Below are 23365 nucleotides of genomic sequence, written 5' to 3' on the forward strand. Positions count from 1 at the left end.
AGTAGTTTTCCAATGTTACTAACCACTTGCCATTTTCACTAGGGATGTCCCGATACAATGTTTTAACTTCCGATACGATACTGATATTGCAACCTTCAGTACGAACCGATACAAATCCGATACGATAATTAGCACAAATCATGAATACTTTATTTTTACCTATTTCGTTGAGTGGAATGCATGAACGGCTAGATCAAACTGAAAACAAAAGTCAGCAACAGTAAGTATGGGAAAAAAACGACCAATTTATTAACTACTGGTTGCATAATTGTAAAGCTTTTACATTAGAATATAGAAAAAAAGAATTAAAGAATAAATATTAAGACCCTAAAAAATATCTTAATTGAATAAACAAAAATATATTTTTTTAAAGTGCAAAATACTAATTAAAGGTCACTTCATTTATTATTTTTTTCCATCAGCAAATGGTAGAAAAAGCTGAGAGCAGGAACATAAGAAAAAAATATAAAATTATAATAATATAATTATAATTATATAATTATATTTAATTATAAAATAATATCTGTCACACCAGGCAGCAGAAATAGGGAGTTATTGTTATAAGTTATTGTTAAATAATTAATAAAAATGTGGACCTACTTCCGATATCAGTATTGAATCGGGACATCCCTAATTTTCACTAGCCACAATTTGGTTGTCGGGTAAATATATTTTACATGCATAAATTTGACTTTTGCATGGTAAAATTCTTTGATTAAGATTTTGTTATGTCCACATGCCTCATCATTTATTTAACTTTTTTGTTGTGTGTTGAGTATAATCTTGCTCAATGATCAACTATGTTTCATAGTGTGGCATTGCAATTATTTCTCATTTTAGATGACTTTTCAAGGCTCAACACGAAGAATTTACCTTTTTTTCTGGCCACAGCAAACTAATTATTTCCTTGTCACAAATTTTAAATGTGTCAAAACAAAGAAAATATAGCCGTAAACACACTGTTTATTTAACAAAAATGTTTTTTAAAAAACTATTTACATTTTAAAAAATCATTGTCGTATATCTAATGTGGCAATATTTAAACCATTAATAAAAAAATCTTTAAGCAAATGAAATGTGCGATAATGAGGAGGATCACACACACACGGTTAACGTTAACCCCTTTAATAATCTGTTTTTTAGAATCTCGAGCTCTCTAAAGTAGCAGGACTGTGGGTGCACACATCACATTTGTTTCCAGTCTATTTCAAAGAAAGCAATATGTATAGTAGTTTATAGAATATAACTATTCTAATTGTAATATATACTGACATGTTTTAGATTGGGTTTTGTTTATTTTAAAATGATAGCATTATTATATTTTAAGCTCTGTAAGAAATTAGTTCTGGAATCTAGTTTTTACAGGTCTGCATTACAGGATCTGCATTCACGGAAATCCACAGATTATTTAGGCTATTATTGAGTATTTTTGTACTTATATAAACGTGTGTAAATATATATGTATTCAGTATATACATTCATTTCAGTGATATAATTGAGTAACAGGCAAATGATTATATGATTTTAGACAGGACAGTTCGTAACATGTTTTAGATAATCGTTCTGTTTATTTTTAAATAATATTATTGTATATTTAAGCTCTGTAAGGAATAAATTATTATGTATTAATCAAATTTAAAATTAATATTTGATTGTCCTTACTCTTACTAGATTTTTATTTTTTTTGTAATTTTTATTATATAAATATATAAAGAAAACAGTAATTCCTTAGTTACTTTAATTTGGGTTTAATTTGAATTTTTCCTTTTTTATCTTTACAATTATCACTATTAGATTTTTTTAACATATTTGTATTTATAGAATTTAATACTTATTTTAACAATATAAATAGTAAGAGTAGGTGTTGTTATAGGAAGTACGTTTTTCTTGTTTGTTTACACTTGATAGTTTTTTTTTTTTTTTTATGACCGGAAGTAAATGTAATATTTATTGTATTATTATTGTTGCAATTATTAGTAGTATTAGTATTATATATTTTAATGAAACATCATTTATAATATTTGTTTTTATTAAGTTTAGTGCACATTTATAGCTTTTTTTTATACTTCTTTTTCTATAAATTTGGTTTGTATTTTGTCAGTCATTTCTCTCTTTTTGTATTTAATTCATTGTTGTTGTTGCTTTTATTGTTATTGACCTTATTATTCACGGATGAGCAGGCGCAGACATTGGAACCTTTTTGTGTCAAGACTTCCGATCTCATTCACTTCCATTGATTTTTAGACTTTAAAAATGGCTCGTTATGCTGCTTGATGTTGCAAACTGATGCTATCCTATTATATCATTCTACTTTTTATGTGTACTCATGAACACACTTCTTTGTCACTCATTCATTGATGAGTGAACCAGAAGTTCTAAAACAAGTGCACTTCCGCATTGCAGAATTAAGTCAATAGGACAGTAGCTTGACAGGAATCAAAGTTGGAAAGAGAGAGGTGGGGGGTGGATCAAGGAAATTTCATAAGCCAGGTCTTGAACGCGGGAACCAAAAGTGCAATGCTGCTATATGTTAATCTTGTGTTTTATAGACGTGTGTGTTTTTTTTCCCGTCTTCCAGGGATACAGGACTGGCTACACATACCGGCACCCCATCGTGCGGGAGAAACCCCGACACAAGAGCGAAGTGGAGATTCCTGCAACAGTGACGGCCTTCATGTTCGATGAGGATGACGCTCCACGCTTCCCTCTAAAGCTCCTGCAGCAGCGGCAGCAGAGAGAGAAAACACGCTGGCTCAACTCTCCAAACTGCTACATGAAGGTGAACGTGGCGGACGGCGCCAGCGAAGAGAACCGACGCACCAAGACCACGGTGAGACTGAGACTAAAATGATGTTTTCGTGAATCTAGTTTTTACAAGCCTGCATGTTACATTGGCATTGGTGATATCTTGAACCACACAGAATCTGAGACTATTATTGAGGCTGTTTATTTACATGTGTAAATATATATTTATTCAGTATTTATATTCATTTCAGTAATATTATTGAATAGTAGGTAAATGTTTATATGATTTATTTACTGTAGAGTATGTAAAGAAATATCATATATTAACTTGTTATATGAAAAGCTTGCTTTGTTTGCCAAACAAGTGGTTCTGATTGGATTTGCATTGTAAATTTTAAATAAGTTTAAAGCTGTTTTTTATTTTATTTCATGTGTTAAGGTTTTAGTTACTAGACTCCTAAAATCCTTCCACATGAATCCGCAGATTTTTTTCAAAATTCTGTGCAGGGATAGCAATAATTGTCCACAGATTCTGTCAGGCACTGCTGCTATCAATTATTCATTTTCCTTCGGCTTAGTCTCTTATTTATGAGGGGTTGCCACGGTGGAGTGAACTGCCAACTATTCGGGCAAATGTTTTAGGCAGTGGGATTTCCTTTTAGCCACAACTCATTACTGGGAAAACTGCTGATATCTTGTTGTTTAATAAACCGGCAAAAATTCTCCTCACTATAAGAATTAGTTTTACCACAATATAGTTATAAACTTTGAATCTGAATCTGTCTGTGCAATCTATCAATATACAAAACAGTTTTGTGTTTGCATGAGTCTGTTTACAGAGATTACACAAATTTACTGATATACTTGAACTCTAAATTCACTTCATGTTCTTAGTCGAGTGTTTAAAGTCACTTCACATTATGACCAGACATTTTTCACAGCACAGAATAAGGAAGAAATCATGCTATTTTTTGTTCTATTTTGTATTCTAGACTGAAATAAAGGCTGGGTCGATTAGCATTGCATTATAAAAAATACTTTTATTATTAATATAAAAACTCCCAGGATGGTTTGAAAGACAGATAAAACAATATAATAATATAATATTCAATATATATGTCTTCTTTTTGGATATTTTTACTTCTGTGATGCCTATGTGGAGTTAATGTGTGTATTTACTGCCTAGCCCCAGTATGAATGAAACAGAAACTGCATTAAGTGTGTGCTCAGAACACACTGTTTCTTAACTTTTAGTGGATACATATGAATTGTCATCATTGATATTGTTACGTTGTTAAAAGAAACTTGGCTGCTATAAATGTTTAAGTTCAATCAAATTAAAACTAAACCAAATTCGTCATTTCTACTTGCATCAATTAAACAAATAAAATATATTTATTGATATAAATAAATACATTTGAAACTGTTAAATGTACTAAAAGAAGTTAAAGTAACGTAAAAGCATTTGTTGTCGTGTCTTTTTGATCATGTATTATTTGTTTATTTATTACACTGTATCGCAATAAATACAGAAAATACTGTGAGATAGTATTAGGTCCTCATCGGCCATCCCTAATGCTGAAAGAAAGAGGATCTCTAAAATAGTAAATCTGTCATGTCAGACAGTCGTCTGGTGTATTTTTGCGTAGGAGCAAGAATGTGGTTATTTCCTGAGCATACCTGACAGTCTCGGTGAAGAAGATATGAGCTCATATTTCTGTCCTCACAGATACACTTTAAAAGCCTCATAACTTCTGTCAGTTTACTGGAGAACGACGCTCTGTTAAGGACTCTGACGCCAAATAAACAGTTTTTTGCTGCCCTCTAGTGGACGTGACGTTTGCATTACACTTTTGAGCTCTGAAATATTTATGGATTCCTTTCTTGCTTTGTATTTTTTTTTACTTTTATTTTTATTTAATTTAGCAATTTTAAAATACAAAAAAGACTAAAATAAATAAAGAAAGAACAGAACAAACAGGTCACATTTTAATAGTTGTGTTAAATTTTTTGTAATCAAAAAACATTTACTAATATCTAAATATTATTAAAATCTTTATCAATAAATACTATGTAATGTCAGCAAAATCTTACATAGAAATTGTTTTAGATGGAATTATTAATGTAATAACATTTTTTCTTTTAAATGAAGTGTCATTTGGTATAAATTATTTCAATAAGTTTTAATAATCAAGAACGCATGTCTGCTTAATTCAATTCATAATATGTGTAAGCAGTTATTACATTTTATTTATAGATGTGTAAAGTCAAAAGGTCTAGATCAGAGATGCCCAAAGTTGGCCCATGATAACCTTTCATTTGGTCCGCCATCTGAAAAGAGGGAGAATGATGGGGATGGTTTAGGTATTGTCGTTTCAAATTTAATGTAATCTGTTATTTGTTTGTTTTAATTGTTAAGCTACAAAGAAATCTAGCTGAAATTAAATGTTTCAATTTAAATGCTGTAATTTAGTTTAAAATGTGCATACTGTCACTCTATATAGAGGACAATGCAGAGACTTTGGTGAGCCAATCAAGGCAAAGGCAGATTCTGCTTGACTAAGTTAATGTATTCAGCGCTGAACTCTACTGTGTTGTAAATGTGATTGCTTATGTCTTTATTCCAAGTTATAATTAAAAAGTTATAATGGATTAGTTAATATAATTTAAATTTATGTTTTCTATTCATTTTTAAATGTTATGAATCAATTAAGAAATTACTTATGGCAAATTTAATGAAAAATAGTTTAGTAAATTTATCTTTAGCCCAATGCTGTCAATGATATTTAGTTTTGTCCCTTTGTACGAAAACATTTGGGCATTCTGGTCTAGATAAAAATCTATCTTTACATATTTTATTTAATTTTATTTAATTTTTTTAAATTATTAATAGTAAAAATAAAAAAAACTGATTCATAGAGTGCATTAGTCTCTTTCCTGTCTTCCAAACATGCTAGTTTAGGAAGCTTTTTCTCCCTATTGCAATTTGAACATGCAGTCTTGGTTGAAGTGCTATAAGCCATGAACAAATCAACCTGTTATGATGTCATTTACAACATCACAAACTTTGATGAAAATATGCAAACGTGAGACCAAAAGATAACAGTACAAGACGGAACTACAATCCCATGAAGCATTGAGAATTTTATTCCAAATAAAAACACATTGTTTTCACTGCGAATTGATTGGTGGAACGTTCTTTCCAGTGCCATGATGATGCGTGATGGTGTTTCATTCTTATCTTTCCAGTGGATGAAGTCTGATGATGGGGGAAATGCTAGCGGGACTCCGATCCGTATTGAAGATCCCAACCAGTTTGTCCCTCTGAACACAAACCCCAGTGAAGTCCTGCAGAAGAGAAATAAGGTCAGCTTTGCATGCAAACAGACATAAAAGTAGTATTACGTAAATATCCACACTGCGCTGAATGACACATATCATCATCCATATTTTGATGTTGGATTTTCTCAAAAATATATTTAAAACATTAAAATTGATACTTTTTGTTGCATTTAAATTAGTCTTGGGTGGTATCAGATACCTCGGTATCTGATATTACCGTGCATAATAAAAAAAATTATGACATAAGGCTCAGACAGCATCACCAAACTGTTGGCTTGTGCCTAAACCATTTAGAAACTGAATACCGTATATGCTACCTTACGTTCGCGGTCACCTGTTTGTCTTGTTCGTATTAGAGATCTGCGCGGAACGCTCTTCCTCTTTTTCATTCACACACACACACACACACACACAAACACACACAAAGAGACAGCACCAATTAACACACAGCATCACGCTTTCTGTCATTCACACACACACACACACACATAAACAGCATCCCACCCGTGCTCGCTCGGTAGCGATATTGTTAGACCGCGCGCCCGCTCCATTTCAAATTACTCCAGAGTTACCGACCACTCCCACGCTTTATTTGGAAATTTATTCCCGCAACGCAGGAAATCTGGTTAAGTCCCGCGGGAATGCAGACCTCTATTTCGTATTTACCACGTCTCCCTTCTCATTCGGTTGAAACCGGAAATACTGCCAAACTGCAGGTCACTTGGTGCGCGACTCGCCATCTCACCACTCTCTCTCTCCTCCACACTGTCTCATGATGACAATCACGCATATGCATTTGTAGGCATTAAATAAATAATATTTATCATTTTAATACTTGTCTCCTATTTAAGTGCATTGTTTTTTATGATGGTATAACCGACACTTGCTATTTTCAGATCCCACGGTATACCATATTACCGTATTACCACCCAAGCCTAATTTAAATACTTAATTTGCATTTACAGTGACTTTTATCAGTTACATTTTTTTTCTGATAAAGCCATTTTAAAATGTAAAATGAAAACGCAAAATAAAGACCAATTCAGACTATTAATAAAAACGCTACAATAATTTCTTGGTGATATTACAAACAATCCTGCATTAAATAAACAATTAATTTTAAGGACAATTTAAATAAAAGCAAAGGATAATATTATAGTCATTCATGTAAAAATTGGAGCTCAGATTGGATACTGTTGTTTTGGGTTTACTTTATGATGAAAGAATGCGTTTGAGCAACTGTTTACATTCCAAGATCTCTTATGCACCACTTTGTTAGAAACACTTTTATGTTTCTGGTTGTACAGATAGCTCTTTTATATATTTGTATACTTTGTACTTTTTCTCTACAGCCACATATTCTATATGGAAAGTTCTATTTCTTCATATTTTACACTACCTGACAAAAGTCTTGTTGTCAACCCCAGTTGTAAGAGCAACAAATAAATACTTGTAGTTGATCGTTTGAAAAAGTGGCAGAAAGTCGATTTTTCATATGAATCATCTATTGACCTGCATCCAAAACATTATTGAGCATGTCTGGGGTAAAATGAAGGAGGAGGCATTAAAGATGAATCCAAAGTATCTTAATAAACTCTTTTGTCTAAGCAAAGTCAGACCTTACTGTCCTAATTAAAAAAATATTTTAAAAAAAACAGGCATGATCATACTTTATTTTGGTAAAATAAGTGTAATCTGGAGGCCTTTGCCTATTATGTAACCCACTTCTGATACCAAATGATCAGCTAGAAGTTATTATTTGTTGTTCCTAAAACTTGGATAGAGGTAAAGACTTTTGTCAGGTAGTGTGGATTCTCTTGTTATTATTATATTATTTTGCTATTGTTGTTACTATTTTAAGTTTGTGAGTGGTCGTGTATACTGTGTATAACTGTATGTGACTAATTAAATTTAAATTTGATATGAATTTGCTACAGTAGCATGGCACACATAAACTCAAAACACTGGAAAACAAATTCCACACAGTGAGCATGGAAATATAGTGTTTCATAGACAGAACACAAAATAATAACTCGATAACTCGACCCAAATGCACAAATCAGACTTTTGGATTAACTGTCTTATTTCACATTTTCTTCAATGACAATGGGATTTAAGAAGCGTTTTCTTTTCTGTTCCCCAGATTCGTGAACAGAACCGCTTTGATGTAATGACAGCAGGACCGCAGTCTCAGAAGCTGGCAGGGATTGTGGTGGAGAGACCTCCGGTGAGTCACAACTCTGTTTATTATTATCAATCTCAAGCTGGTCATAGACTGCACAGACAGCCTTGTCACTAGGGGGCGCCAGATCCTCTCAGACTTTTAAACTGTGTCTGAGGATCAGCCTCTTTCTAATAGAGAAATCAGCATCAGTCTGTAGATAAAGATTGTAAAGCAGGGTCTTATGAAGCTCTGTTTTTCTCTTTAAGGGACAGTCGCCTGTTCAGGTAAACTCCCAGGGTGTTTTTGTATGTCGTTATCTCACATTTTTCAGTTTTCAGTAGTCTGCATGAAGTGACTGTAGTTTTGGATTTGCAGTGTCTACGCTTCACATTTTTTGTTTTGTTGATATTAGCAGATACGTTTTTTTATAATGTTGATCAAAGATGAATCACATCTGAATTAAAAGTTTGTTTTGACACAATATGTGTGTATATATTTTGTATAGTGGAAGGCAATAAGTATTGAACACGTCACCATTTTTGCCAGAAAACATTTCTAAAGGTGCTGTTGACTTGAATTTTTCACATTTGGTAACAACCAAAGAAATCCATATATGCAAAGAAAACAAATTAAATTAGTTTACAAATAATGTTATGCGGTGAAATGAAATGACACAGGTAAAAATATTGAACACATGAAGAAAGGGAAGTGTAGAAAGACAGTGAATGCCCAGACAGCAGCTGAAATCTCTCAGTAGCTCTTCAGCGACCCTCTGCCCTTTGTAATTGTAAATTGGTATTAGTTGCATCAGTCTAACATCTACATTAGCAGAAGGATATGATAAAACCAGAGTGGACATTTCAGCAAGACAATAGCCCCTTTCACACAGTGAGACCGTTAAATATCCAGAAATGTTTTCCGGAAAAGACCATTTACACATCCAATCCAAAATACTGGTAAATTCTGACATCAATATCCAGAAATGAGCTCTACACAGCTACGCTTGTATTTGTAAACATAGAAGGGGTCGGGCTTTTCTTAATAGTTTCACTTTTATTTAGCATTCATGCAGCTGCTTTGTGAGACATCTAAAGGCAGAAACGTGAACCGCAGCTCAATGTGTACACACTTGACTACATTACAAATTATGTGGACAGATAAGAGTTGTAAACAACTTATTTGAAAACATATGGAGGAACACTTTCATAAAATATGTGTGGGTGCTAGCGCTCAGCGGCTCTTTCTCGTTCACACGCAACTGAAGCAGAGCTTGAAGGTAAAAAACAGCAGGTTTATCATAAGCATTACATCCATATTTGTTTACATAGTTGGCATTAAGAAGGAACATAGAAATTTTATCTAACATCAAGCAGCTAAATGGGTCTGGAAAAATATTCAAAGGCTTTTATTTTTGTAAACTGCGTGAACATGAATGCGTCTGAGTGTTCTGATTGGCTAAAGTAGACATCTCACATCAAGACGTGAACGCACTCTTTCTGGCGATCTTCCTTCTGCGTTCACACAGCGTTGCATTGCAGCAAATTACAGGTAATGTTACAACTTCTCTTACCGGAAAATAGCTGGAACGAATTTACCGATATTTTCAAAAAGGGTCTGTTCACACATACAGACCTTTCAGGAAAATTGCTGGTAATTTTCCATAAAGGTCTGTATGTGTAAAAGAGGCTAATGATCCAAAACACAGCCAAGGACACTCTCAAATGCTTTCAGAGAAAGAAAATAAAGCTGTAGAATGGCCCAGCCAATCACCTGAGCTGAATCCAATCGAAAAAAAAAATTTAAAGATCAGATTCGATAGACGAGACCCACAGAACCATCAAGATTTTCACACTGTTGAAGTCTGTGAAAAACTCACACCTGAGCAATGCATGTGACTTCATTCTCCATATGAGAGGCATATTTAAGCTGCCATCACCAAAAAAAAAAAAATTATTTAAAGTATTAAATACATTTCAGTAGTTCAGTACTTTCTCTTGTGTCAATTCATTTTTATTACACACAACTCATTTTTCAGATTTTTCTTGTTTTATTTTTATGTTTGTATTGTTTGGGTTTTTACCAAAATCTGATTCAATTTCATGTCAACAGCTCCTTTAGAATTATTATTCCCAGGAAAAAAAAACATGTTTTCAAACAAGTGTTCAGTAATTATTCTCCCTGCTGTACATGTATTATGTATATGATATACACATGCATATAAACGAAACTATAAAAAACAATATTGTTACATAGCCATTTGTATTATATACATATATATTTTTAATGTCTAAACATTAATAAACATTTTCTTAAATCAATGCATGCATGTGTATTTATATATCCATAATAAATATACACAACTCACACACACATGGATATTGTCAAAAAAAACTTTTTATTTAATGTTTGCCCAACACTAGTATTTTCTGCAGTCATTAACATGTCTGATGGTCTGTATGTTTTTGTCATTGTTATGCTTCATATCATTACCGATGTGTGGTTCTGGTGTCTTATTTGGTATCTCTGCTCTGCCCACACACACATTTGCAGCCATACATGGGAAATGATGAGGAGGAGACAGGGCCACTTCCTCCAAACCCCTTCAGCGAGCTGAACGAGAAAGAGGAGCATCAGCGGAGACTCCGAATAGACGGTAAAACATCATCACGTGTCCCTCATACACTCACTTTACACTAATATTTAAATGTGATGGTAAAGACAACGAGACAATTGATGTTTCATCCGTCATCCATTCAATTGATGGATGACAGACAGATAATAGCTGGAAGAATGACATGAATCCATGACAGATAGATTGATAGATGGATAAATAAATAAATGAATGGCAGATAAAGATGGATGGATGACAGATTGAAATAGATAGATGGATAAATAGATGATTGACAGAAATGGAAGGATGACAGACAGACAGAGACGGACTGACGGATGGATGGATGGATGGATGGATGGATGGATGGATGGATGGATGGTAGATAGACATGGGTGGATGGATGGATGGATGGATGGATGGATGGATGGATGGATGGATGGAAAGATGAATGACAGACATGTATGGATGGATAGATGACAGATATTTAGATAAATGGATGGATAATTAGAGGGATGTTTGAATGATGGATAGAAATGGATGGATGGATGGATGGATGGATCCACGGATGGATGACAGATATTGATGGATGACAGACATTTGGATGGATGGAAAGATATACAGATGGATGGATGGCTGAATAAATATATGGATGGATGGTTACAGAGATGGATGAATGACAGTTATGGGTGGGTGCATGGTTAATGAGATGGGTGAAAAAATGGATGAATGACAGGGATGGATGGATGGATGGATAAATAGATGGATGAATGACAGTTATGAATGGGTGCATGGTTAGAGAGATGGATGAATGAATGACAATTGGATGGATGACAGATAGACATAGATATTTAGATGGATGGTTAGAGAGATGGACAGATGGCAGATGGGCATAGATACATGGATGGATGAATAAATGAATGGATGGATGGTTAGAGAGATGGATGGATGACAGATAGACATTGATTAATGACAGACAGACATGGATGGATAGATGACAGACAGATATTTATATGGATGGATGACAGAGAGACATAGATGGATGAATGGATGGATAGATAATTGAATGACAGATATAGAAGGATGGGTGGAATGTTAGAGAGATGGATGGAATACAGATAGACGTATAGATAGATGGATGGCTGGAATGAATAAATCAATTAATGGATGGATGGATGGATGGATGAATGGCAGATAGACAGATGAATGGGTGGTTAGAGAGATGGATGGATGAATGACAGATATGGATGGATGGATGGATGGATGGTTAGAGAGATGGATGGATGACAGGTAGACATGGATGAATGAATGACAGGTAGACAGATATTCAGTTGGATTGATTTTTAGAAGGATGGATGAAAGATGGATGGATGGATGGATGGATGGATGGATGGATGGATGGATGGATGGATGGATGGATGGATGGATAGATAGATAGATAGATAGATAGATAGATAGATAGATAGATAGATAGATAGATAGATAGATAGATAGATAGATAGATAGATAGATAGATAATTGACAGAGCTAGACAGATGGATGATGGTTAGAGATAGATGAATGACAGACATGGATGAATGAATGACAGATGTGGACGGATGGTTAATTGGATGGATGGAAGACAGATAGACAGATATTCAGATGGATTGATGGTTAGAATGAATGGATGACCGATAGACATGGATGAATGATTGACGGATGTGGATTGATGGTTAGAAAGATGGATGAATGGATGAATAAATAAATAGATGAATGACAGAGATTGATTGATGGATTGATGGATGGATGGATGGTTAGAGAGATAGATGGATGACATATGGATGGATGATTAATGATGGCAGATATTTAGATGGACAGACAGACAGATAGTCAGATTAATGTGGTCTTGGTGAGAATATAGACTTGTTCTCGTCCTTCAACTCTTCCACACCGCTGCAAACTAATAAGCCCAGAGCATGTTGTCTGTTCAACACACCTCACTTCCTGTTGTGAATGCGCCAGTCAATGCTAATGCTGTTTCTCCTCTAAGTGTGAGCTCCACTGAACTAACATGAGAAACACACACAGAGTGTATTGTGTGAATGTGCTGCATGTTCACTGTGTGCTTCTCTAACTGTGTGTCTCCTGTTCACTAACCTCACGCTGCCCGACTCCAGCAGATGAAGAGCAGCTCACGTCAGACGACGCTTCCACGCTCTCTCAGTCTGTGTCTCCACAACACACTCCAGCCAAAGAAGGTAGAAGAGAGTCTGTGTGTGTGTTATTCAGCTACAAGCATGCACATATGAACATTAACAGCACGTGCTCCACAACTAAATACATTGTTTAATTAAGGTTTATTTCTACAGGTTGATCCTGATCACTTTCATGCAGTTTGCTACTCAAACCAGTGTCATGGTTGTTTTATAGCATAGTTTCATGTTCACATTATGAATTTGTATGATCTCATAAGTAGGTGTTTGTGCAGTCTTGATTTTTCCATAATCAGTCAATCAATCAATCAATCAATCAATCAATCAATCAATCAATCAATCAATCAATCGTTATTTATACAGCACCTTACTCCCACAAAGGTAAATTTCTTGTTTTTACAAATTAATGTTAAAAATTAACTCATTTAGAAAATGTAAATGAGTTGATTTTCTGTGAGATCAGGTTAAATCTGGGTTTTAGTAAACATTTGTAATTAAGTAAGAAGTAAAGCTGAATAAAACTTCATTATATAAAAACTATATTATATTATATTATATCATATTATATTATATTATATTATATCATATTATATTATATTATATTATATTATTCATTGGTTTATTCATTTTCTTTTTTTGGCTTAGTCCCTTTATTAATCAGGGGTCGCCACAGGGGAATGAACCGGCAACTTATCCAGCATATGTTTTGGGCAGCGGATGCGCTTCCAGTCGCAACCCATCGCTGGGAAACATCCATACACACTCATTAACACACATACACTATGGACAATTTAGCCTACCCAATTCACCTGTACCGCATGTCTGGAAACCAGAGCACCTGGAAAAAACCCACGCAAACTCTTGCTGTGAGGCAACAGTGCTAACTTCTGAGCCACTGTGTCACCTATATTATATTATATTATATTATATTATATTATATTATATTATATTATATTATATAAAAGAATATAAATATTGAATTAAATATTGCTATATTCATTTTATGTTAAAGTGGAAAGACTCAAATGAAAGTTAATAAGCTGCCCTCACAACTAAATGAAGAAAGTACTGAAATGACTAAAGCTTAAAAATGAATAAAAGAACAAAAACATGTAACAAATGTAATAACATCTAAAAACAAATGAAAATAAAAAGTTACTTGAAAACAGACAGACTATTGTGTGAACTTTAAAAAAAATATAAAGTTACTAAATTAGACAAATTAAAACTTAAAAGTTTAAGCTAAAAGAATTGATTACACTGTTTAATTATAACTAATTAGTAAATACTACAGCTAAGAAGAAATCTAATAAAATAAATAGTTAGATGAGCACATTAAAATTAAAATTAAAAGATAAGCTTAATGCAAATAAAATCTGAATGTAAACATTTTTATATACACTGTATATGCATGTGTGTGTGTGTGTGTGTGTGTGTGTGTGTGTGTGTATACATATACATATACATATACACACACACGCACACACAGTGCTCAACATAAATGAGTACTCCCCATTTTAAAATTGAATATTTATATCCATTTCTCAGTGAAAGCACACTGTCTGTCAAATGTTTGGGGTCAGTACGATTTTAAAAATGTTTTAAAATCAGCTTCTCCTGCTCACCATGGCTGCATCATAATTGTTCAAAAGTAGTTTATAATTTAATTTAATCGTTTATTCCAGTGATTTTAATGATGAATTTTCAGCTTTATTACTTCAGTCTTCAGAGCCACATATCCTTCATATATCACTCTAATATTATTATTATTAACAGTAATAGTAATTAAAGCAATAATAGCCCCTTTCACACAGTGATACCGGTAAATATCCGGAAGATTTCCGGAACGACTTTACCGGTAAATTCAAAAAAGCGCTGTTCACACAGGCGATGACGTTACGGAACTTTTTCGGAAAAGAGCATTCACACATCCATCGCAAAATGCCGGTAAATTCTGACATCATTAACCAGAAATGACCTCTAAACTGCTGCGCTTGTGTTTGTAAACATTTGACTACATTACAAACTCTTTGGATAGATCAGTATTAAGTACAACTCCAATGAAAACATATAGAGGAACACTTTCGCATGTCGAGATGTTCATGATATGTGTGTGTGCTGCTGGCGCTCACGAGCACACGCAAAGCTTGAAGGTAAACAAACAACGGATTATCATAAACATTTTATCGATAATTATTTACACAGTTAGCATTAAGAAGGAACATAGAAACGTTATCTGCCAAACATCTAGCAGCTAAAGGTGTCTGGAAAAATATTCAAATGCTTTTATTCTCATAAACCGCGCGCACGTGAATGCGTCTGACTGTTCTGATTGGCTAAAGCAGGTGTCTCACGTCAGCACGTTCTAGACGTGGACGCGCTTTTTCCGACAATCTTCCTTCTGCATTCACACAGCGCAGCATTCCGGCAAATTACCGGTAATGTTACAACTTCTCTTTCCGGAAAATAGCCAGAACAAATTTACCGGTATTTTCAAAAAGGGCCTGTTCACACATACAACCTTTCCGGAAAATTGCAGGTAATTTTCTGGAAAGGTCTGTATGTGTGAAAGGGGCTATTGACTGGAGTAATAGTTTAATTTGAAACTACATACAATAAGAAAGCAGTTAGTAAGCATTTAACAATTAAAAAATTTTTTTTTACATTTAACAAATGGCGCCTTGATGAATAGAATCGAAAATAGAAATAGAAAATATAATAGAAAAATAATAATAATACAACATGAAGAAAATAAAAAAGTAGGTCATATATAGGTCATATAGGTCAAGTGAAGGTCATATATTTTGGTGAATTTAAATAAAACAGATTTATTAAATGAATATATTTATTAAAATAATATTTTAGTCACCAAGCATATTTAGAAATCGAAAGGTAATACACTTAAATTCATGCGAAATATTGAGGGGTTACAAACTACAACATTTAAACTACATTTTAGATTTTTTTTTTTTTTTGTCTTAAATTTTGCTCTATTTAATTTTTTTATTTTATATTTTTCCCTTGCATATTAATTTAGGTGTGCTAATTTTGGACCGTTATCATAAGTTATTTTGTTAAATTAGCTCCAGATTTACCTTCAGTACTGACTAATCTTATGTATATGCACAAATATATTATTGTAAAGCTTCCTATAGAAAATACTAATCTAAATGAGAGATTCTTGAGGGATGTACTCATATATGTTAAGCACTGTGCATAATATATATATATATATATATATATAATAAAGCTAAAAATAAATAAAAATAAAATCACATAAAACATGTATACAAGGAATTAAACATTTAAAACAAATTTTATGTCAGTGTATTAATACTACCAGCTTTCCTGTGTGATTAATTCATTCTCACATGTTGTAATAGTCATTGTGCAAACATTTTGTCACCTTTTTATAAAGCAAGTCTTTCCTGTGTTAGACGTGCGAAGTGGTCAACAGGAAGAGCTGCACACACTCAGACCGTATATAAAGCACAGTAATACTGAGACTGATGGTGTGGAGAAACAGGATGCGTTTGCACCAGTTTCATCCAAATCAGACATTACTCAAGCACGACCGCCGATCAACCACAAATACGGCTATCTTATCATCATTAAAGCTCCCATGAAATAAAAATAAAGTTTTTTAGATGTAAGTATCAGTATTGTTAGTTTTCAGGATATCTATAAGCTAATGTGCCCCAAAACAGTGAAAGAATTCTCATTTAGAAGATATAAAACTGATATAAACATGTAAAGCTTGTAGTTTGTCACTTTCACCCAAATGGATCAACGGTTTTATTCCTGTCACCTCGCACTACAGTTTCTCATCAAATCATCAAGCAAATGCACCCCCTTCAAGATGCTTCTCATTTGCTTTTCATTTGATGCACTTGATCTCAACCACTCTCACTGGCAGAGCTGTGATGAAACCAACACTATTGGCTGTTAATTAAAAAGGGAGGAGCTACAATATGTCCCACCCTCTCTCTGTGTTTCGGTTGAGATTACATCAAACATTGAGTAAAAATGCAAATTTCGAACCACTTTAAGGGACATTTAATTAAAGCCTTCAATTATTTTTATTACTAAAAAGCTTTTTATTTAAATATTCATTCAGCTTTAGGAAAATATGCAGTTAAATCAATCAAAATAGGCAGTAAAACAATTCTGTATTTAAAGCTAAATGAAGCAATAATTAGTTCTTTTATACCGCTTTAAATCAATGTGATTTATGATTGCATTAGTAGTGGTTAACTCTTTTTAGGGTACTCATTGAAATACTTAAGGGAAGAAACATTAATAGGGTTATGGCCTGCCTGCAGCTTGAAAAATCCAGACATTCCCTTAAAATAAAACTAAGAATTTCTAAGTAACATGGAATCCATTGTTGAGCACTTTAACAGGAGAGCAGTAATTGAACCCTAGTAGAAACACCTCAAATCCCCCCTCATTGTTTTTGCAGAATTAACATGATGCTACAACTTCTTGTCAAAAAACAAAGTATACATATGTAAATATATATATATTTTAGTGGTCATAAATATTTTACATTTTAACTCTAAAAACACTTGTCAATAATTTAAGATGCATACAATAATAGATAAATAAAAGCAATTCTGTATTTAAAGCTAAATGAAGCAATACTTTATAAGTGATTGTTTTTTCACTTCAAATCAGCAGTATTTAGAATTGTATTAGTAGTAATAAACCCTTTATATGGCACTCTTTAAAATTCTCAATAGGGCTGATCTGTGGGTGGTTGCTAATGGAACGCAAGTTGGGTTCACCTGGTCAACTGAGCGAGGGCGTCTGATGTTGAAAGGCCCCAAACTCCCAGTGACCCCAGGATACATCACTGACAATGCATCCCAGTGCATCTAGATGATGTATCTTGCACACTTAGTCATATTATTATAAAATACATCAAGCAAAAAAAAAATTTTTGCAAATAACTATTCCCGGCTCATAAACTTTGTTTTCCAAGTAACAATTTACAAATGTAAATATATGCTTTATAATAATTTGTACAGAATTGATAGCTGATGCATTAATTAAATCACCATCACCACAAATTGGTTTTCTAGCAAAAGCATACAATTGTTTAGCACAAGAAAAAATCTGGGAAAAAAGTAATTTGATATATAAACATTCATTTTTTTTTCCTAATTATCTAACAATTTGCCCACCACAAACGTACCTTAAAGATTTTTAACATTAAGCGGACTAAATAGTAATTTTTATTTTTATTTTATTATCAGTATTGAAAGGTGAATTACTGTGTATTAAAGTGCCTGAAAATGCACTACTTTAAAAACCATACAACTTTTTCTCAGTTGTTTTTTCCCCCAAAATGTTGTATTAGTGCAAAAAAAGTGATTATAAAATATCAAAACATGAAGATAGAATACATTTTTGTTTGTTTGTTTATTTGTTTAAAAGCAGTTTTTTTTATTTGGATGCATGCTGTAATATGTTCATGTATTCACAGCAGAAAATATTGTGAGTGCTGTCAAATCATCAAAAATGCTGACTGGCAACTTAAAAAATAATTATCTTATTAATTATTTTAAAATCATTTATAATAAAAGACCCTCAACATACAGTTTGTCTGGCTAATAAAAATCCAGTCTGATTAAGAGTCAAAACTATCAATTTTTTTTTCGATTGTGCTTTTACCATTTCAGTACAGGGACCAATTCTCACTGTTAACTAGTTTCTTATTTACTGCCTATTATTAAGATATTGGCTGTTTATTAGTACTTCAAAAGTGAATATTCTGCATGATCTTATTCTACATCCCTAATACCTAAACCAAACTACTAACTTAACTAATAATAATAAGCAGCAAAATAGGAATATTCATAGATAATAGTTTGTTATTAGCAAGAATTCCACCTTAAAATAAAGTGCGACCAAATGGCTTGTTGTAGCATGGATTAAATTGGTTTTATTTTTTCGTTTCGTCATCTAGAAAACCACACCGGCGTGATGCTTAATGGTAAAGACGATCACGGCGACGAGGACGAGCTCATCAAGCGCGTGAGTCAGCTGACCACCAGCTTGGAAAGCATGGAAATCAGCGTTCGCTCTGGAGAGAAGATTGAAGAGGCGCTGACGCCCGAAAGCTCGCCCTCCAAATCCCCCAACAAGAAGAAAAAGAAGTTCAGAACCCCGTCCTTCCTGAAGAAGAACAAAAAGAAAGAGAAAGTGGAGGCCTAAAGGAGGAGAAGCGAAAACACCCATGCCCACCGTGTCTGTCCTTCTGTTTGTCTTTGTGTGTTTTTAAGTTGGCTTGGTTAAGCGTGGCAGGCTATTTTGGGAGTCTATAACGAATAGATGGAGTTCCATCCGTTTTTATGAGATGTGCCATGTGTTTATGTGTGTTTTATACAGGAAGAGAAGCGAGGGAAACTCCTGGGAAACTGGCTTCTCTGGCCTGATGGACTGAATATGTTCTTGTACACATGATTTTATCTCGTCGATGAGCCCATACTGCATTGTTTTTGTTTATTAGATGACCGTACAGACCTTTTATGAGCCCCTTTTTCTATCTACCACTCATCTCTCATGTTGTCAGTTCTGGTTTCTCCAGCTGTAAGGTGGGTGTCATCGCAAACGCTACACAGGAGACGCTACAGAATCACACTGGAAACCGTTCTGGATTATTTTAACAGGGTTTGTTGTTTTATTTTGTCTGTGATTGTCGAAAGATTGGGTCTGAAATCCTGTGTAAAGCCACTCTAGTCCTGATCTTTGCCAAACAAAAACGCAAAAAAAAAAAAAAAAAAGCAGAGCGATCACGTTTTAGTGACTTGTATTTTGGTTTCGCAAACATCCATTCTTCATCTCTTATTACAAAAGAAATACTTTGCTTTTTTAAAAATTGATGCTGTTTAGTTTTTATCCATTCAGTTTTATACTCGTTTCTATACTTTTAACTGCAAAAAAAAACTGAAATGAAATCTTGAAGCATGTTTTGCTAGTCTGAATTTATAATGTAGCGGTGCCTGACTTCTCAGTTGTGTAATAGCGCAGATTACTAAACACATGTAACAAAAATATATGAAAACTGGAGTGATGTTTAATGATATATGAATATATAATATTTTTGTGCTGCACTTTTTAAATGGTATACATAACAAAAAACAAAACGAAAAGGACGAGTTTAGCGGTGGAAGAGCGAAACGAAAACATGAGAAATGTTTCACACAAAGGGTGGAGAAGGGAAATGTGTTGACATGTAAGGAAATATATATATATTTGTAAAATGTATTTTTGAAAAATGTCTCGGCCCCAAAGCAAGTCTATGGTGATTCTCATCACGTAACGCCATTAGTTGTTAAGAATATTTCGCCCCCTCCCCAAAATAAAATCAAATGTCATTGTTTACTCATGCTGTTATTTTACGATGGCCACAAAACGACAAATGTGAAAAATCTCCTGCTTGAACTCCTTCATATAATGGCATTAAATACCATCCAGCATCAAACTGAAAAAAAAAAGCTAAATCATCAAATAATGTGAGTTCTGTGGTGTATAAGATAATGTTCAGTGAAAAAAACAAAACAAAAAGTATACATTATTTAACAAAAACCCTGACTTTGTGCCTTGCGTTGTGAGAAATTAAGATTAATGGAAGCACGATACAAAATTAAGTACCTATGCATTCTTTTTGAGGTAAATATACATATACATCTGTAAAATTCTTGTGTAGTTCAGGTACAGAGATTTAAAAAAATCCACACAGACATTTCTGTGTTGGATTGTATTGCAATTTTGTGTTGTAATAATCTTGATTGATAAAATCTGGGAATGTGTGAGGGTGTTCCAGGCAAATCTATGTAAACTGCGGCAGTAATAGTATTTCATGACACACAATCGAGGTCAGAATTAGTTTTGTTTGTTAAATACATTACATTTTGGGTTGTTTTTCACCAAACCCTATTAGAAAAAACAGAACTCTTGGAATATACCATATGTGTCATTAATAAAAGGGATAGTTCATCCAAAAATGAACTAAATTTCTTTAAAATCTCTACTCACTCTTCACTCATTTAACTTCTTTATGAGTTACTTTCTATTGTTGAACACAAATGACGATATTTTGAAGAACGCTGTAAACTTGTAGCCATTGACTTCCTTAGCATTTGTTTTTTCCTAACCTGAAAAAATGATTCCTTGGATTTACTCAATTTGTTTACGGTAAGTGGTTGCAAACAATTTATATGAGCTAAATTTAAACAAAGTTGAACGTTACTAAATTTAATTTTTATGTATGAATTCAGCCTGTATAAATTGTTTGCAACCACTTACCTTAGAAATTAAATAAAACTAAATCCAATAAGTCATTTTTTTCAGTAAACTGTGGAAGTTAATGGTTCCCAGTTTTCAGTTTTATCAAAAATCTCTTGTTTTATGTTCAACGGAATAAAAAGAATCTTGTAAAGCTTAAGAAATCTACTTAAGGGGGAGTAAATAGTATTTCATTTTTGGGTGAACTAACCCTTTAAAGCTATTTATGTCTTTATTTTTGGTGGTTCAACCATTAAATGTCTGAGCTTAAGCAGAGTTTTATTTGATATGTAGTTTAAAAATCAGGAGATCAGCAAAGTGAGTAAACAATGACTCCAAATGACCACCTCATTCACATTCACAGTCATGAATCACTTCATCGCCATCCAAAGCATCAGTGTTACCACGATTTACCTAAGAAACATTGTTTGTTTTTTATTGTTTTCTTTTTCTGTCTGAAACTGGATTTATTTACTCACCCTGTCTCCTGCTTGAGGTCAGAGGTGGCTTGTTTTGCCCAATTTGGTCGCTCCCTGCCCCACGAGACACCACTCTGGACAAAATGTACACCAAAAGCTGATCTCTAATGGCTAAGATTAGTGGTTGACCTCAGTTTGAACTCCGTCAGGCCCGAATGTGGTCGTGAAACGTCCCGCAGGGGAGGAGGCGAAACCACTGAGAGCGAGAGATATATATCCCAGTGGGCAATGTGAAGTACTGGCCTGGGCGCCAAGAGAGAGACAGACACTTCTAAGCTGTGTAAATAGCATGTGGTTTTGAGCGTGGGCCAGACGTGGATTAAAACACATTTAAAGCTGCATCGGGTGCAATTAAGAGCGAGTAATGGGGCAGGCGAGATTAACTCTTTTGATTGCTTTCAAACTTCTTGCGGATTTTCGCTTCAGATTTCATAGCGCACTGCAGTTTTTATGCTTTCAGGAGGTGTAGTTCAAACTTCACGAGCGTTAACTGGAACGTGCATCACATTTATTATTATTTTTTTCCCATTTTAGCCATTTTTGCACCTTGTTTTACTAATGTTGTAGTCTCTGGTTCTAAAGGCCTGTTTGCTTTGGCATGCGAGTTTGAACCAAGCCTCTTTGTGACCTGTGAAATCTTATATGAATGGTTATCTAACGGACTTGCTTTTAGATGTATTGCTAATCAGTGTACATTCACAAATAAAACTATTTTAAGAAGCAAACGCTGCACTCGGGAGTCTGTGGGGACGGAAACTTGCTTGCATTATCACTTTTTTTTTCACTGTATGCATTTCATTGCATTTTTCAGTTGTTCATACACATTCATTTCATCGTTCTGAAACACAAATGTTTGTGATTTAATGAGAACATTTAAGGTCAAAGGTTTACCTCAGAATGACTTGCTTTTCCTTCATGCTGTTTTGAACCTGGTTTTTGTTCTGTGGGACATGAAATGAGAAATTTGAGATGTTCATGCTGCTTTTTTCTGATAAGACTTAATAATACTGGCCTCCAAATAGAATAAATGAAATATCTGTGACACTGATCTGAAATTGGAAGAAGAACTAATAGTTTGCACCATTGCATTGCCAATAGGGTTGTCTCGATATTGGAATTCGGTACCAATCAAAACCGAAATCTTAAAAACATCAATTTCCCGCTAACATTTGAGCACTGTTGAGCACGTTCTTAAACAGCGCTGATTTGCCATTGTGTTCAAGAGCTCAACAGAAATGACTGTGATTGGCCGTGAAGGTCATCAGTTCACTAATCTAACTGCTGTTTACTGAGTGTAACCGCAGATACAGGAGCTTGGCCATCAGAACTTGGCCATCAGATATCCTAAGATGGGCTTGAAGGTAGAGTAAAAAGCATTTTTGCTAATAAATCATTTGTTATTACACATTGTAAGCAGCTGATGTCTTCGGTGTGCTGTTTCTAGTACATCTTACCAGTGAATCCAGCTCGTGTAATCCATCTAATCAGTGGATTTAGTGATTGCAGTCAGTGTAGTGGAATAAAAACCATTCAGATAATTTTC

The 23365-nt window shown here is 33.9% G+C and overlaps 1 protein-coding gene across 50 annotated transcripts in view; it reads left to right on the plus strand.

Annotated features, from left to right (window-relative positions):
- The window catches only part of add3a (adducin 3 (gamma) a), a 213164-nt gene extending 190617 nt beyond the window's left edge, over nt 1-22547 (plus strand). For 10 of the 50 annotated variants that reach the window (XM_087302851.1, XM_087302854.1, NM_199663.2 and 7 more), the window contains 6 exons: nt 2579-2830; nt 5995-6111; nt 8231-8314; nt 10802-10904; nt 13016-13096; nt 19023-22547. In XM_087302851.1, the coding sequence (XP_087158977.1) occupies nt 2579-2830; nt 5995-6111; nt 8231-8314; nt 10802-10904; nt 13016-13096; nt 19023-19270 (885 nt within the window). In that variant the 3' untranslated portion in view covers nt 19271-22547. Of the gene's footprint in view, nt 1-2578; nt 2831-5994; nt 7128-7198; nt 8315-8517; nt 8536-10801; nt 10905-13015; nt 13097-19022 lie in introns of those variants that run through there. The other 40 variants (XM_087302862.1, XM_087302861.1, XM_087302863.1 and 37 more) reach the window with 7 other exon arrangements.
- The last annotated feature ends 818 nt before the right edge of the window (nt 22548-23365 follow it).

This window comes from Danio rerio, chromosome 22 (assembly GCF_052040795.2).
Source record: "Danio rerio strain M-AB ecotype USA chromosome 22, GRCz13ab, whole genome shotgun sequence".
Lineage (NCBI taxonomy): Eukaryota > Metazoa > Chordata > Actinopteri > Cypriniformes > Danionidae > Danio > Danio rerio.